Source organism: Patiria miniata, unplaced genomic scaffold, assembly GCF_015706575.1.
Source record: "Patiria miniata isolate m_02_andy unplaced genomic scaffold, ASM1570657v1 HiC_scaffold_7, whole genome shotgun sequence".
Taxonomy (NCBI): domain Eukaryota; kingdom Metazoa; phylum Echinodermata; class Asteroidea; order Valvatida; family Asterinidae; genus Patiria; species Patiria miniata.
The window spans coordinates 14,287,149-14,304,634 of record NW_024037074.1 but is presented as its reverse complement, the minus strand read 5'-3'; the positions used below and the strand labels follow the sequence as shown (position 1 = coordinate 14,304,634).

At 38.0% G+C, this 17,486-nt stretch overlaps 1 protein-coding gene across 8 annotated transcripts in view; it reads right to left on the bottom strand.

Annotated features, from left to right (window-relative positions):
• Positions 1 to 3,440: 3,440 nt before the first annotated feature.
• Positions 3,441 to 17,486, bottom strand: part of LOC119746553 (TRAF3-interacting protein 1-like) — a 29,192-nt gene continuing 15,146 nt past the window's right edge. For 3 of the 8 annotated variants that reach the window (XM_038188136.1, XM_038223532.1, XM_038223534.1), the window contains 9 exons: positions 16,221 to 16,244; positions 14,250 to 14,334; positions 13,615 to 13,632; positions 10,988 to 11,072; positions 9,951 to 10,034; positions 9,205 to 9,322; positions 8,546 to 8,656; positions 7,869 to 8,092; positions 3,441 to 7,347 (listed from right to left, as the gene is read on the bottom strand). In XM_038188136.1, coding sequence (XP_038044064.1) covers positions 7,191 to 7,347; positions 7,869 to 8,092; positions 8,546 to 8,656; positions 9,205 to 9,322; positions 9,951 to 10,034; positions 10,988 to 11,072; positions 13,615 to 13,632; positions 14,250 to 14,334; positions 16,221 to 16,244 — 906 coding nt within the window. In that variant the 3' untranslated portion in view covers positions 3,441 to 7,190. The remainder of the gene's footprint in view (positions 7,348 to 7,868; positions 8,093 to 8,545; positions 8,657 to 9,204; positions 9,323 to 9,950; positions 10,035 to 10,987; positions 11,073 to 13,614; positions 13,633 to 14,249; positions 14,335 to 16,220; positions 16,245 to 17,486) is intronic. The other 5 variants (XM_038223535.1, XM_038223536.1, XM_038223533.1 and 2 more) reach the window with 4 other exon arrangements.

Sequence of the window (17,486 nt, the reverse complement as noted above, 5' to 3'; positions counted from 1 at the left end):
TTAAGTTTGATATTTGTCTTTCCGGCATTAATTGTTTGTGTATTTTTTGTTAGTTTGTTTGTTTGTCTCTTGGTTCCCTTTTGGGTGGGCGGCTCGTTAATGATAATAGCTGCCACATTAATGTTGCCAAAACTGTAGTGTCCCAGGCTTTTGCCGTGATCGCTCACCCAGGTACACATTACATGAACCTTCAATATATTTGAATGAACCTTTTAGGCAGCTCTTTTACATCTTCACCTCCTGGGAAAAACTTGCAAAATGCCGATGGGCTCAGTTACAGAAGGGGCCGTATCGTAAGTCAGACGCCTCATAAATTTCGGTCTTATGAGGCGTCGGACTTAATATGAGGCGTCAGACCTATGAGGCGTCGGACTTTGATGGACCCACTTTGTCGGACTTATAGGCGTCGGACCGGGTATGAGGCGTCGGACTTATGCGCGGAACCCAACAGAAGTGCATTAATTTCGAGTCATGTTTAAATCTTCTCATGCTTCGTGCTATTTTCAGAATTTTCTATGGCTCTATAGCTGCAATAAAAAAGAGGCTTTTTTCAGTGAGAAGCGCACAGGCAAAGTTTAGTATACGATTGGAAATCTGTACAATTTAGGGTCGGAGCACGGAGAAACTCAATTCAATTTTCTTTGTACCAAACATAATTAGGCCCTATAGGCTGACTTGCTACAAGACTGCTTTCAAATGTTGATGAATATACAAAGTGCGAAGTCGAAGAATAGACTCGCTTGTTTTGAATCCTTGATGCTCTAAACGAAGAGCAAGTTACTTTGCCCTCAGTTTCAGCCGCGCCCAATACGTCCGCGGCTGGAGAGTTTCGATTCATGTGTTGAGTTTTGAGAAAAATTCTCCATGGAGGGCAAAATAGTCTTTGAGCATCACCCGTTAATCACTGAGCCAAGACTCCTGTTTAACGTCTGATATAATAGCATGCGTGACGTCATTTCATTCCGAAATTAGGACTAAGATTGTGATTGGTCAATTTCGATGCCGCGTTTTTATAATACAACCACCTGTACAAAATGTTACTCATCGAGGGCGTGATGTTTACGCACGCGGGGAGCTTGAATTACGCACGTTTGGCGCCTGCTGATTGGTCAGTTTCTCGAGGTCATAGTACGCAGTCTAGTTGCATAATTAATCGCCGAATCTGTAGTACAATAGACCATCGTTGGCTTCGCCATGGCCAGGGTATATTACATAGACTAGGCAAATGATGGAAGAGGTTGTGAAATCTAGGGTTATCATGGGCAAAGAACCCTTTGTACAGTTTTGTTGTCCCCTACGTACATCAAACACTCCTACATCGCAAACAAACTAAGTCCATAATTATATACTTGAATGATACCCACTGTTTGTTGACTTAATGACAAATTACTACCATTTCGAATCACTATCATACTAGGGACAATGCATCAACTATTCTAAATTTATACTTATCTTCTTAACAGCCAATTACTATCGATTGTGAAACATCATATGTATTCGGTGCCATGTTGTACCATGTTTGTTTTTCAGCGCAGCGAACTTTTCATTCCCATGACGATTGGGGCCAATTCAAAAATAATTCAATAATTTCGATCGTGCCAGTATAGACCGGGAGCTAGGTCGAGTTTATAATTAACAACTCGACCTAGCTCCCGGTCTATACTGGCACGATCGAAATTACTGCATTATTTTTCATATTAAAGGCTTGAAGCTAATGTAACCTATGTGTACATCTTAATCAACTGTCAAGAATCAAGGAGCATCCTTAAAGGCATGTAGGAACATTTGCATTTAGAAAAAAAGAGTACCTATCGATTGATGACAAAGTCTTTGCCAAAATTAACTTTGGGACCTCTTGTATGAAAGTGTTCCGCCTGAACTTGTATAATTTAGAAGTAAGAAAACGTTGAAGGTGGTTTAGAAAATTTTCCCACGTGCTGTTTTTACGGAAAAGCAAATGATGGCGGTAGCAAATGTTGGCGGTATCCCAATTTGTCAATGTCTTTTTTTTTCTTTTTCTTTTTTTAAATCAGAATGCAGTAGATGCCATATTTCAGGGATCACGCCAAAAGTCATTACAAATTATCAAAAAAAAACAACGGAAACTGACTGCATTTTTGACATGATGCTACAGGTTACTGTAGCTAGACTGGAGGTAGATTAAATTACTTTGAGTCAGCATGTATACTATTCTTCCCCTACTATGTACTTTAAAATGTAGCACCACAAAAGGGGCAAAATGCTATACCTTCAGTCTTTACAGTCCGTTTACAGTGTTTTGTAAAAAAAATTGTATAGTTAACGAATGCAGAATGTGTTTTTACCACCAAAATGAGGAGTTGGGCCTCGTTTGAATCAAGGCGCTTCCATAAATAGCCTAGAATTTATGCCATGCCCACCAAATGGGTGACAGTACCTGGTGGTTTCATATGCTACGCCTATTTGAAAGCATACATACAAAGAACACTGAATGCTGCAGAAACAGTTTTTCTGGATTTTGTGCTCTGCCCCCACAGTAAGCAAATTCCAAAGTGGATATCTCTCGAAAAAAATATGCTCAGCACATTTAAGTTCAACCAGATCTGCCAATTTTCATGGTTTTGCCACGAAAATGCACCATATTTGGCAGAAGTGGATCAAACCACTCGTATACACCACCCCTTTACACATTTTTTAGGCCATGCCCACAAATTGGGCGGAAAATATGACTTTAAAATGCTAGAATATTTTATGTCATGTCCAAATTTATTTCAAGGCATGAAAAAGGAGAATGAATGTTTAATACTTTTGAGTTTTTATTCCGTTCACCCCCTTTAAAAAAAAAATCAAGATCCGCCCCCAAATCGGCAGGTTTCAAGGTGGTTCCACCTCTTAAAATGATTCTCTGACCATTTTGGATCTGCACGCCGTATTTCATGCTCTTATCACAAATTTGGGCACGGTTTGGGCAAAAATAATGGGCCCACTATTGACCAGAATATATACGTGTACATTTGTTTATGTATACAGTATATATATGAAACATATATTAATACAGTCTTTAAATCATTCTTTAGTAACTTTGTCCGACTTTTCTCCGTTCTTCAGTAGCATAATTGGTATCAGGGGGTCAATTTCAACACTTAAGTCCAAAAACGGCGCTTGTGCGCGACATGTTAATTAAACTTAAAATTTTGGACACTTGGCCATGGTCCCCTGACCCCCATCCGACCTAGGGCAACTTAAGAATGGCCATTTCGGAACCCCCGACGGGCAATCGATTGGTTCCATCAAACCTTTTGTGCTGAAATTGTTAATTAAACTCAACCTGGCTCCCGGTTTAGTATGTTTATTCATGAGAACAGTACAATGATATCAAGATCATTGTTGTTATTTTAGTCAAACAGTTACATTAGAGCATTTTAATGAACGGTTGTCGTCGAGCTACCACTTCGTTTCAATTAATTTCCGTACTTTCAAAGTGCACTTTATTTGGGCTACACAATTGGAGGAAGTACACTATACATACATTGATATTCGGTAAACACACAATAAAAGAAACTCAATGCCATATGCATAAACATGTATGTATGGCCCTTAATAATTTTTTTTTAGTACGAAATCCCAGGCGGAATTAAAAGCACTCAAAATGGATTTTTGTGGATAACTTGGCGTGATAAGGTGTAAAGGCAGTGAACTAATGACAAAAGTTAACTTACGAAAACAAACTTGAACGTGGCGAGTCATACTGGAAATTTAATCGCAACTAATGTTGATCCTGTACAGTCATGTATAGGAGGCATCCCTACAAGAAGCGTAGATACGTACGCTGAACTGCTAGGTTACATTATTCTATTTGACACATGTATGTAAAATCGATAAATCATAAAACACATTATATTTTGAAAACGTGTCGTAAAATCCATAATATTGATATTATCACTGAATTGAAAATGACACAATATTCTCCTGTGCACAACAACTTAAACTGATTCTAAGATTGAAAATCTGCGCATACCTTTGGTTTCGAAAATTCCCATGCTAAAGAGCCCTACGTTTACAAATGTACTCTACAATTTTGCCAATGACGGACAACTGATACGTATGGTCAAAAACAAGGCATGGAATGCCTAGAAAAGCTGGTCCCAGGGTGCACACAATTTTATTCAATCAATTCAGAATGGCTACTCATGGAGGTTTTCGTGCATGTGGCCTACACAATAGGCCGGAATTAGCCCATTCATTGGTATTACTCTAACTTGGCAATTGCTATTTTAACCACTTTTGGCCCAAGGTGAGACTAAAGCTAACTTCACAAGTGACAGAGAGTCATAGGGGTAAGCCCCTCTGGGATCCGATCAGCGTTAAAAATTCCTTCAATGAAACACCAGCATTGAGCTGCAGTAGACCTTTTTTGTTCCACACTGTTAAGTGGTTATTTACAAACTTGCCATTTGCTAATTTTGTATTTTTATGTTCTTATAAATGTATGTTGTTTTATTAACTACTGCTCTGTTAACAGATTTTATATTAATTTCAGTGTTCCCTTTTAAGATCCTGGCCATCTTAATTTGGGTTTTGTTCTGTTATTGTTTTGTCTTATTTTGAAACAACAACCTTGCCTTTTTATCATTTCTGCCTTTATTAAGTACCTCCTTGCTTTTGTTTACACTTGTTTGTATTGTTTCATGACTTCTTTATACTTGTACTACTTGTCTCCTGTAGAGTTACATTGTCATATTATTCTCTGCATTGTTATATGTTTGTTGCAAATCTTGGCCGAATAAATAATAATAATAATACCAGGAAGCAAGCTGAAGTGGGCTGTTTCCTTGCTTTTTGATACATCTATAACAAGCAGGGGCTATAATCATGAAGTTATATGTTAGATGTGTGCAGGTTTTATTAATAATCCAGACATCAGTTCAAAAATAAAGTAAGCAATGACGCACTATGGCAAACAATTCATCTACACTACCTCCATGCATGCAGGTGGTCGTGGACATCAAAGTTCCATAAATATCTCCCCCACCAACTAATTAAGTACATAACTACTGACTTATCTATGCTATAAATACACCTGACCTTCAACTTCAGAGTTTGAGGTCTGTCTTTACATTTACACAGACAAACCTTAATCCTATCCAGTGTAAGGTCAGATTGCAAATTGGAAAACTTTACAACAGAACACTCTTTCTACTAATATACAGTTCACGAAGCAATCAACTTCACATTTTCAGTAAATAACAAATGGATATTCGTTTTTGAAATGTACAAACAACATCTGAAAAAAAGCAAATACTTGTTGAACAAAGTAATGCATCTGTCAAACACTTCAGTCATTTAACCACAACAAAATCAGGATTTGAATCATAATATTTATAACTGCTATCTTTAAATTTTGATTTTGCCATATCCTGTGATTATTTAAGGAAATGTACAAAGGTGATATTAAAAACAGAATAAATAAAACAATTAAAATACAAAACAGCAATGCAACAAAATAATGGAGAAAAAAATACATCCGGTAAAAGGAGAATTTCAAACCTCATGTGATACGAGAGCAAGCTAAATCTGTTGATCTATGAAAATGCACATTCAGAACGAAAAAGAAGGGTGTAAGAGTATTCCCCTGACTTAATGACCTCCAGATTCACTACTCTGGCTCATGACTGAATTCTATTAAAAGTTGATCAATTTATACTTGTAGCAAAATGTGGAGGTGATTTTGTATAGAACTGTGACTCTCAGTATAGACTGTTAATCAATTCCAACAATGATTAAGCTGCCCAAGCATTTCCTAGTTTCTTTGACAAAAGGTACATGTATTTTCAAAGTTTGATTCCAGCATCAGATCTATCCACAGACAGATGTGGAATTTTTACACCATGTCAAAGTTGCATTTTTGATGACATCCAAGTCTGAAGATTCCTATTCCTAAAATATATTTTCATCCAATTATGAGTGATCTGAAAATTATCCCACAGGTAATTGAAAATGTTTTAGAGCAGAACAAAATATAACAAATATTGAATGTTAAACATACAAAGAAAACATAATATAGAAACTCTTTATATCTTAAAAAACTTACATGTCCAACTTGTACAAAAAATGAGCAGGAATTGTAAGAAACTTTTTTCGTTTTAAGTAAAAACTTTGTTGACAATGTAACTGAACAAAGTACAGAACACAACGTCCACATCTGAAGTAAATTCATTTTTTCCCCCATAACTTTTGAAAAAAACCTCAATATACTACTGATTTAACAAGGATAGTAGAAACAGACAGGAAATTAATGGTTTTTTATACAAAGTAGCAAAGAAATTGATTTTTTAAGGGAACGTTTCATGCAAATTCTTTCTTCGGTTTCTCACATTTTGTTTACAACTAAACAATACTTCTCTTCTCACCAAGTACTCCATTAAATTACTTCAGATGACACTTTCTTTTGAGGGGTAGGAAAAGTAGCACAAGCCAAAAATAGACCTTCACTCTTTCTGCAAATTTGAAAGTGTGCACATTCCCAGATTTTTTTGAAAAGTTTACTTTGATAAAAGTTTATCTTGAACAGCAATGATAATTTTGGCAGAAAGATTTTTAATCCCATCCATAACGACCCAAATCACAAGTCAAATCACAAGTACGGCAAGAGATAAGCCGGGCTGAACAAGGACAAGAAATGTAACGATGCATTACAATTGCTTAATATGACTCGATACTAGAGGATTTTGGATTGACTTGTGGTGTGCTTGTGATGTACTCTGAGGGCTGGTTCTTGGGCCGTATGGTAAATAGCAGCATTGTTTTGGTGCTTGTGCTAGAGCTTGTGCAAAAGTGCTCAGGAACAGAGACGCATAATACCCAGTGACCAAAGGTGCAACAAATTGAATAAGATACTGTGTGAACTAAAAAATTAAGCAGACCAAAAACAACCATTTTGTTTCACTGAGTATAATTATTATATCCAACTATGTTTAAAGGCTATTAAGTGATCACAGTGTGAAACCTGAATAATCCAACAGAATCCAACAGTGGGAACAAAATGCTCGTGATGTTATGTGCCCAAACCAACACATTCACGGTTTCAGGGTCCAGCTTAAGTGATTTCCAAGCAAGGAAAGACATGGCTTCAGAAAGGAAATTGGACAGAGAGGTATTCTTGGGAAACAAATCTACAGAAGTTAGCCATAATTGAAAACCCAAGTTGGACTTCAGGAAATAGCAACCGTGCTCACCATTTTGGCAATTTTCTCATCACCCCGGAGAAGGTTGGATTTGATTGTTGCAATAGTATCCAACTGATCCTGGATGCCTTGGTCCAATTCTGTCAGCTGAGTTTTCAGGGGTTCCAGCTCTGTGTCAGTGATGCTGCACCAGAAAACAAAAAGCATTTAAAAGGTTTGGTAAGCAGGAGAATCAGTTTCCAACTTTGCAGTTAACTCTAGAGTGAGTATAAATTTGTACAAGTAGTAACAAACATGACTGAATCTTACAACGACGGTATTGAGAATGTTTAGTTCCCTTAAGATAAACTACAAACAGCATGCTTAGCATATCGCTTTGATAATTTGTTACAGTTTGAAACAGAGCATTATTGGTATCATGTGGTTAAGAAGGTTGAGTGCTCCTGTTGATTACCTGGAGTTGTCAACAATTCAACAAGTCATTCTTCACGATTCATTGGAATAGCTTTATTACTTGAAGTAAGACTGAATGATTTGGGATTGGCTCGCGATTTACTTGTGATGACTTTTGATGACTGGTTATGATTTACCTACAACTCTGTGATCAAGGTTATGATCTGTTTATTTTTAAGAGCCACGACTCATTTATGACTAATTTTTGACTCATTTTGAGCCGACAAGAAGGAAAATTGAAAATAAACCAACCCTTGTTCCCTCTTGATGGCCAGTTTGTGTTCCTGATTCTCCTTCTTCCACATTTCCAGCTCCTTCTGCATGCTGTCCACATCCTCCTGAAGATAGTCCATAATCTTGCCCAGCGGGTTGGCACTTCGTGTCAACGTCTGAATGGCTGAGGTCAATTTCTCTACCTCTCGCTGGACGCGTTCACGCTCCTTGCGGCGGGCCGCATCAATGACAATGGGTTTATCCTGTTGAAATAGGAAGAAAAACAGTGAAACAAAGAGGGATTGAGCTAAAATAGACGAATGGGGAAGTACATTGGTGGACTGAACACTCGATCCTCCATAGTACTTATCAACAATTAAATTTCTGTCGAGTTGTCCAACTTGAAAAGGGAAATTCAGATTGCACAGAGGTACATCTTCCCCCCGTCCACCACTGGGACATGGTACCAAGTTAAACTCAAACTCACATGTAGATTACATGATTCTCTTGTTTCCCAAGAGACTTTTTACTGACACTTGCATCAAACCTTTAAAACTGAACATTTTGTCATTATGTTCTATCTATAATAAGTAATGGCACTTTTGGATTGCCAGCTACAGTGCCGTGTGTGCTTTTGAGACATCCTCAGCTCCATAACCAGAAAGAAACAATAATTAAAGCTCTTTGTGACTAAGTAAGGCAAGTCAGATACGCACATCTTTTTTGTCTCCTGCTTTGTTGCCTTCCAGTTCCTTCTTAGTTTCTAGAATCTTCTTGACCAGCCCTCCATGTTCACCATCATCCTCCAAGGATTCACTGCCCATTACCTACATGTATCAGCAGTAAAGAGTGATGATATCAGTAAGTACTCATAATAATAATAATAATAAACAGTTCTTATATAGCGCACAATACATAAGAATGCCTATCCACACTTAATTGTAAACAGATAGGTTTCAGCTGCGGTTTGAAATGTTCCGAAGATGGGTTGATTTTTATAGAGAAAGTAATTTGTTCCATTCTTCCAGAGCTGCAAATTAGAAGTTTGTTGACCATAAGAACTGGTAACACCTAACAGTCTTGAAAATGACGTGGGCCAACTTCACGTATGTCAGTGTTGAACCAATACTTGTAATTTTTGTCATACATTGAAAACTCATTGAAGAGCCTGTGCTACATGGCCTGCCCAATGGCAGCCAAAGCACAGTATGTAGCATGAGGTAGGGACAGTTGTCCATTTGCTCATGTTGGTGGTCAGCTTTTGAAAGAAGTGATCTGATAGACTTGTGACTGGATTTTGACCGACTTGACTACAATTTTGGATGATTCTCAACATAGACAGTCATGGGAGGATGGCTGAAAACGCATTCGTTACCTGAGGTTCTTCAATGGCTACCGGTTGCGATTCCTCTACTACAAATGTGTCATCTTCATCTTCAGAATTCTGACCATTATCAACGATGACATTGCTGACTTGCTTCCCACTACCAATCCTGAAAGAAAAAAAAAATCATTTTGTGACAATGCCCTGATTACAATGCCATAAATGACAGCCTTTTTACGTGAAACTTACATCATAAAAGGGTCAGTCCATTAAATGTTGGGGTCCAATTTTTGTGTGTCCCTGTTATTACATCACATATAAAATTTGGTATGACAAATTACAAGTCATATGTCATACTTATGGACCCCAGGTTTATGGACTGACCAAAACCAGCCACCCGTGAAAACAACACAGTTGAACTGTTATTTGTTAAAAAGTTTTCTTTCATTGATTTTTTTTTGGGGGGGGGGGGAATATGGGGGTATACATGTATACATATTCATATGGGTTAACAGAGTACGTATGTTTTCACAGTATGTTTTCCTTTTCTTTTCAGGCATGTAAGTATCATTTAAATTGACTTCAAACAATTTGTATGTGTCTTGGAGAAAGAAGGCATTAAGAAATGTGTTTTGAATTAACAAAATTTTATATCAAATGTAACAGGGGCACGATACAAATTTACCCCAAATTTATGAAGTGAACCAAATGCATATGAACAAAAATGACTGCAAAAGATTTGAAAGAAATTGGACACTCGAGGAAAGAATAGCAATAGCCAACTCAGGGGATAATACCTCATGGCAGGATCCTCAGTTGCATCTTGTTTCTTTACTCTTGGAGGCGCTGGTCTTGCACTGCTCGGTCTAGCCATCTTACGACTGAGAGTAAAAATGCACAAGAGCAGGGATGAGATTGTCAATTAAAAAAAAGTCTGAACATTTGATAAAAGGTCTGTAAGCTGCATTTATTTCTATACTGATAAATAAAAGTCTTACTCTCAGATTAAAAGTCTGATTTCAGAAAAAAGTCTGAAAAATCTCATGCCAGCATGAGTGTGGTGTGGAGGTATCTAATTGATACCACATAATAAATGGTGATTTGAAAAAAATCTTTGTAAACTTTAAAGCTATAGTCCACCATTTGCAGCCATCCGAAAAAATTAACTGGCGTATTATTGTTGAAAAACATACTTGGTTGAAAGATAGTAAGTGGACTAAACTCCCTGTGAAATTAATCTTTCTGGCAAGCTACTATTTCGAAGAAATCAACGAAAGAAGGACAATTTAAATTAGTAGTTCGTTTTGTTATTCGGCGCAGCGCGTGCAAGCATTGGCACGACGCACAGGCGCGTGCGGTTGCTATAATTCGCCGGATCAGTGCGGGACATCGCGTATAGCTGCAATTTAAAACAATTCAAAATATGATTTAGCAACTTTTGATTTGAAATTGAGATTCTAGAATGCTGTTTTTCTCGGAATATACAGCTGAAGCGGAGCTGAAACTTCATCAGGTTAGTTGTTTAGTATCCTTCATTAGATGTTGAACACTTTTGTTGCTTCAAACAAACAAAATGCACTAATTACAAATGATGGACTATGTCTTTAAGCAATGGTAGGAGATTTTATAATCGCCAATAGTGTAATCTGAAGCACATCCATCATTGTGATATCACTGCAAGGTCAACTGCATAAACAGTCAAAAACATTGTGTTGGCCTTTTTATCCTCTCCTATACACAGCAAGACCTACATTGTACCGTCCAACACAAAATGTCTGGATATTAGAAATGGACTGAATGATATTCTAGTCCTAGCGAGTCAGTTCAGACTTACCTGGCTTGTACCTGAGGCGGTAGGGAATCGCTACCATTCACCATGTCATTTCTTTCTTCTTGCCCAACCTTCTGGCCGTCATTGTCTGCACAAACATTAAAAGACAAAAACAAAGCCTTAACCAACAGTTTAGGCATTATTTTAAAAACTGGAAAATTTTTTGGACACTTCTTTCTCTAGGCTTTGGGTACATGTTGGGTACCACATTACACTTTAAAACCCAGGAATAAAATTCTTGATCACAAAATTTCGGCTTTAGCATCTTAAAAGTTGTAACTGCTTAGACATAGCCTCAACATTTTTAACATATTGAATGTATACTGAGTTTGTTCCCATCTTGCCACCCGCAAGTGAGCTTATAACCCCAACCCCTAGCTAGCCCCTTTTGGCTGCGAACCATTCTCAGTCCTGCAAAATCCTCGAATGATCACCACGTAATCACTGGATTCAGCCTCAATCCTTAAAAATTATCTGTTATTTCAGCGGAGGGGTGACCATTGCCTCAATCCCTCAAAATCTACTAACAATCACTGTTAATGGGTTGAGGCAGTGTCTACGACATTCAAAAGCAGTGTGAATGATATTGAGCATAATGCAGAGCTCAATTATGCATGGCTGAACATAAATAATGCAGGGTACAGCCTACGAACTTGACGCCATGCATTCTCCAAAATCAGCCAACATTTTTATTTTGCCATTCAGCCTCAATCCTAAAAATCCTCCAAACCACCTGGAGGATTTTGTAGGATTGAGGAAGGTTAGGGTAAGTTGGAAATTGCAATTTTACAGTACAGTGGGGCAAAGGCAAAATTTGGAGGGGTAGTTGATTTTTGGTTTTCAGGTGAACCTTAATCTCTTAGTCCTGTTTTACCAATTTGTTCTGTCAAACATCAACTTTATTTCCGTTACTGAACTCAGTACCCCTTGATGTTGTATACCACAAGGAAAGCTCTTGTTCTGCACCATCCAGATATATACTCTTAATTCTTGAAAAGTGTTACTGGTACTTTCAGCTTATTTTGTGATGACTAGTCACATATAGGTATCATGACAGGCTGTGATAACACACTTGGCGACTAAACCTAAAACAATCAGGCTTAGAATCTGATACCTAAAAGGCTTATTTATTAAACTTAAAATTTATCCTTTTAAAGAGGTCAAGTGTACAAAATGTAGTTGGGTTCCTTCAAATCACCACAAGTCAACCACAATCACCCTGTCATGAAAAGCCGTGTCAAAGAGCCGTGACAAAGGCATTTTTGTTTCATCTCCTGTTACTACACTGTACTGCCTTGTGATTTGACATCTTGATTGACTCCTACATGTACATGTAACTGACTTGTGATAGAATTGACAACTCTGAACAAATATCATCAAACAAACAAAAATCAAATTCTATATCTAAAATGTACATTTATTTAAAAAGAAAAAAATGATGTACTACATGTATAACATGCTAACTATTCTAAAGTATTTCCAGAAATTATTTTATCATCATGACAAAGATTCCTCAACTTGAAACAATGTTTTTCCAATGATGAATTAGGTTTTCTAGATGCACACTAAACGGTGTATATGAAGTCAAATCCATGCAAGTCCTCACAAGTCATCCAGTCCCAATTCATATCACTTGTTATTCAAATAAACTTTGACAAAGGTATTTCCTTGTTATTGTTCATTCCCTGTTGCTTGCATCTGGACTTGTGAAGGGAGTTTTGATTTACTTGTGACTGGGCTTGTGACTGGGCTTGTGATGGACTTGTGATGCACTCGACTCAACACTGACACTATGATCACAAATGACACAAAGAAAGTTAGTGTACAGGTGATCTATGATTGAGTCCCAAAATATAGAGAGGGTGGGAACATTTTCATTTTTTTGGGTTGTACATCTTTCTATTTATGTTTTTTTTTGCATCCCAATATGTATGTACATTGCATACATTTCCAGATGAAAAATAACGGTACACGTATGCTGACTCTGACGAATAAAGTGAACTTAGACCAATCCTGAGTTACTTTTGACTAAAGCTGCTGATTACAGTACATTTCTTTTTCTTCAAACTTCAAATTATGAACATGTATAATACATTGATTTGAATCCCATGAAGGGCACAAGCCTAAGAAGTGGAAAAAGATGCTTTTCCAAAGGTGTGCATCTACTTTTTTGATTCTTAAAAAAAGATTCCCAGGAAAGGCCCTTCATTTGAAATGATGCTGAGACTACTTGATTTTTTTACAATGGGGGTGACTTTAAGTTTAGGGGTACACGGTATGGAGTCCATGTACAAACAAAAGACGAGGCTTGGTGACAACTTATGAGAGCTCTTTGTACAAGACACAGTACGTGCACATGATGGTTCTGGCACATTTGGTACAAAGTATTCACGACTATTTTTCATTTGAATATGCACAAACTTCCAGAGTCTTTGCACTTGAGACTGGAGTACATCAGCCATGGGCCTGTCTAACTATCTCTGTCACTACTGAAAGGGTACTTTTGCATTGTCCAAAAGAAATGGAAAGATGAAACTGAAAGACATTCTACATCAACTAAAATATTGAGCGAGTCTCTTGTCTAATGAACAAATGAAGCTCAACAGTGCAATGAAACCACGGCAACGTACCTTCCTCACCTTCAGAGTCTGCAGTTAACAAAGCATTGTGGGTAAAAAGCAGTGGAATCAGTGTGTTAGTCTTGCGGGGCTGGCCAAGTGGAGCAACTCACATACTTGTATACAGTTATACGTGAAGATTAATCAATGTTAATAACATTTTCTTGAACTCGATCAAAACAGAAAAAGTCACATAAACAAACGTTCATCAAATTAGACAAAATACTTCATCAAAAAAAATTACCCCCCAAAAAACCAATTGCAAAAATTCCCTAACTTTACAAGCAAACCAAGCCAAAGCATAAATCTTCCAGCTCCTTGTAATCTCACTTTTAAGAGTATTACATGGCCAAACCAATAAAACCACAAAAACATTTCTGTTGTTCTGATCATCAATGTGCAAGAGCACAATTGGTGGGCTACAAACTATTTGAGCTCCTGAGAGTTGCCTGCCAGGGAATATTAGGTAACACAAATTGTTTAGAAGAAGGTGACAGTGGTTTTTTGTGGGTTAAGTGACAGGCTTAGTAAGATTTCTGATTGTGTGATATAAAATTTTCAGAACAATTTCAGGTCACACATTTAAATGCAAGTGGAATCGTGCAACTGAGTGAAAAACATGCAACAAAAGCCATGTGATGTCTTACCATCACTGCCTTGCAAAGGTCGACGACGCTGCCCCTTAGCCGACGTTGGACGTGGGATACGATTTGTTGATGCTCCATCTTCAGACTATGAGGGAAAATTAAATTGCACTCAGTAAATTATCAGAACTGAGGAGAAGGGAATGAGCAGTATGACAATCTTAATACATGTAGATACTTTTTTTTTTATGAAATACCTCTATGCTGCGAAATATATCCTTACTCGTTGCTAAAGGTAGTTACCTTAAACAATCCAGACTTTTTGGAATGGGCATTTTTTTCTCAGGCTTTTAATGACTTGATCCCCAGGGGAGCACAGTGATTAAACAAAACAGTAACCCACTATCCGAGCAGAGAAGCATTGTTGCTGGTTATGGGCTCTGTGCACAAGTACCCCTTCAACGGCCAGAAAAGGAGAGTTGAGGGAGACCTAGACTGGTTCCTGGTCCATGCACTAAGTATTTTGAATGAATTTATTGGGGGCGGTGATTAGTCTGGGAGACCATCACAAGTTGAATTTGAACGTATTTGCACACCGACTACGCCTGATACTCACGCACAAAGATGCTATGGCTTAGCATTGCCCACCTTCAGGATACAAATGTTGAGTGTACTTCGCATGCGAACCAGTACAGTGCACACAAGCCGTGTCCCGTCCAAGGGGCTCTCAAAAGTGGTAAAAAACGTGCCCTCTTTTGTTTGCACAAAGACCGTAGCATAACATGTAGTCACGGCAAACAATTTTTTTTGGAACAACAGAACCAACAACTGTAAGTGGATACAGTAAAGCAAGGCCATTCCGTGGACAACCGACTGCTACTTCAGGACATAAAGTCTTCTTGAAAATCACGAAAACTTCAAACTATCCAAATCTTGCAAAACCTAGGTATACATTTTAAGATAAGGTTTAAAACACCACAAAACAATGACTGCATGTGCATGTGATAAAGGTGGGGTGATTATCTGCAAGTCCAGGAAGTTGAGTGTAACACTGAAAAAAAATTCAAGGGAAACACTTTGTGATGCACAGTATCAATTGCATTCCAGCCATCTTCCAGGTGTGGGCTTTGTTCACACAGAAGTAAACCTAATGTGCATTGACTGTTTCTGAAAAAAGTATCAATAAATGCCTCAAAGATGGCTGCTGAATGCAAAATGTCTATTGTGGATTGGTCCTCCTGAAAACCAATTATGCTCATGCTGATGTTTTGATTGTTCTGATGGTGACAGAGACAAAATTGGTGATGGTGATATATGACAGCAAACTGATGCCTTCTGATCACTGACGATTACTATGGTGATGCTGGTCACGGTGATGAACATAATAATGGTGTGGGATATTTTACTATCAATCATGGAAACATCACAAGATGGTGTAATGATCTGTTTTAAGATGATGATGATGAAATGAGATTCAAAGCCTTGAAGGTTTGAAAAACTGTAGTAGAATGTTCCATTTTATATCAATGCTAAATCTTTGAACTCACTGGAAAACTGAGATCACGTTCAATTTGGACCCAGTTTTTTTCCTGATGCAGCATGAAAGCCTGAAAGTAGGGCCTTAAATATCTGCAGGAAACTTTTTGTTAACATCTCACTTTGATTCCACACACAACATGCAAAGTAGCTACATACATATACACCTGAATAGAAAACATTCTGCTAGGTTTTTCTATGAAGCCTGACTTTATGCATCAGAGAAAGTCATCTACAGAATGCATTTATAGATCTCTCTCACAAGACGCCATCTTCGTAGGGGAATTACAACTGCATATCCAACGCCATCAGGTACGTACGCGCATTTCTTTGAAATATGGAGCAGCTGATGCGCGTCACGAAAAATTGACGCTCAATATGCCGAAGCACGTGGCAATCTGTAGGAAGTGACGTCATTTGAGAGAGATCTATTGATGAAATGTCATGTATGGTGAGGTGACTGAGGTCATTCGTTTGAAATTATATTAATGTTTATACCTCAAAAGGTGCTGGCTTAGCATCCTGAAAAAAAGAAAAGAAAAAAGGTGAATTCAATTCAATGTCACTCACATTTCAAGTTGAATTGTGAATGACTTATGCCACACACACCACTGGGGGGGGGGGGGGGGCCTGGCCACCCATGGAATTCAAACCAGAACAATGCTTAATTTAGCTAGTGCTGTTAACATACATGTATTTACGAAACAGAGGAGGGGGTCGATGTGCAGGGAATGGTGGACTGCAACTCATCACTTTCAGGAGAACTTCAAAGTTCATATCACACAGAAAAATGCATGTATTCTCTCATTAATATGAATGATATGCAGGGATATTTTAAACATCTGGAGACCTTTGCAAGAACATACAATGAAGGACACGTCCTTAATTGTACATGTATTTTCACAACTAAGAATTAACAACTAAGAATTAAGTTTACCCAGCCCTGCCAGTTCCAGCCCTGTAATCACTAAACTGTGTGTTGTAGGTATGGACTCGTGAATGGCAACACCACTAATAGTAGAAATAAATACAAAACATTGCTGTTTTTAACTACCACAAGAAAGCCAATGCTGCACAGCATGTCCATCCACCACATGATGTGTTTAATCATGTAAAGACAATGTTTTTTGTCTGTTCAGATGAAAATTACTTGTCCATGCTTGTGTGCAAAAGTACACTAGTGAAGTAAAGTGAACCAGTGCACGTGTACAATTCGCTCTTTTCACACTCCGCCAATGGGCATGCAGAGCCTCGATATGGCAACTTTTCACAATAAAAATAGCCGGTTCAGTGATCTGAAACCCGACACGGGAATCACTGAACCGGCCATATTCATTGTGTATATGCATGGTATCTGCATACCCATGGCGGAAGTGTGAAAAGAGCGAATTGGTGTCCTACGATGTGATTTGCTTTCATGAGTGTACAACGATGTGCCATCACATCAGTACCTCCGGCACAGATTCCATAGAGGGAAAGAATTCCTAAAACATGGTTAACAGACATGCATCACATGTCATACTGCACCAACCATGGAATCAACTGAGTAATGAAACACACCAGGCAGAATTTATGACCAATTTTTAACAGTTGGGATTATCGGTTGGATTTAGCATACACATTAATCAAACATGGTGCAGTACTGCAATCAAGAGGTGGTTAAGAAATGCTGGGGTCATACTGTGCAACTCTGTCAGTGTTTGCAATAAATCTGAATGCAGTTGTCAAGGACTTTGCAGAGCCAATTATAACGAAAGTAGGCTT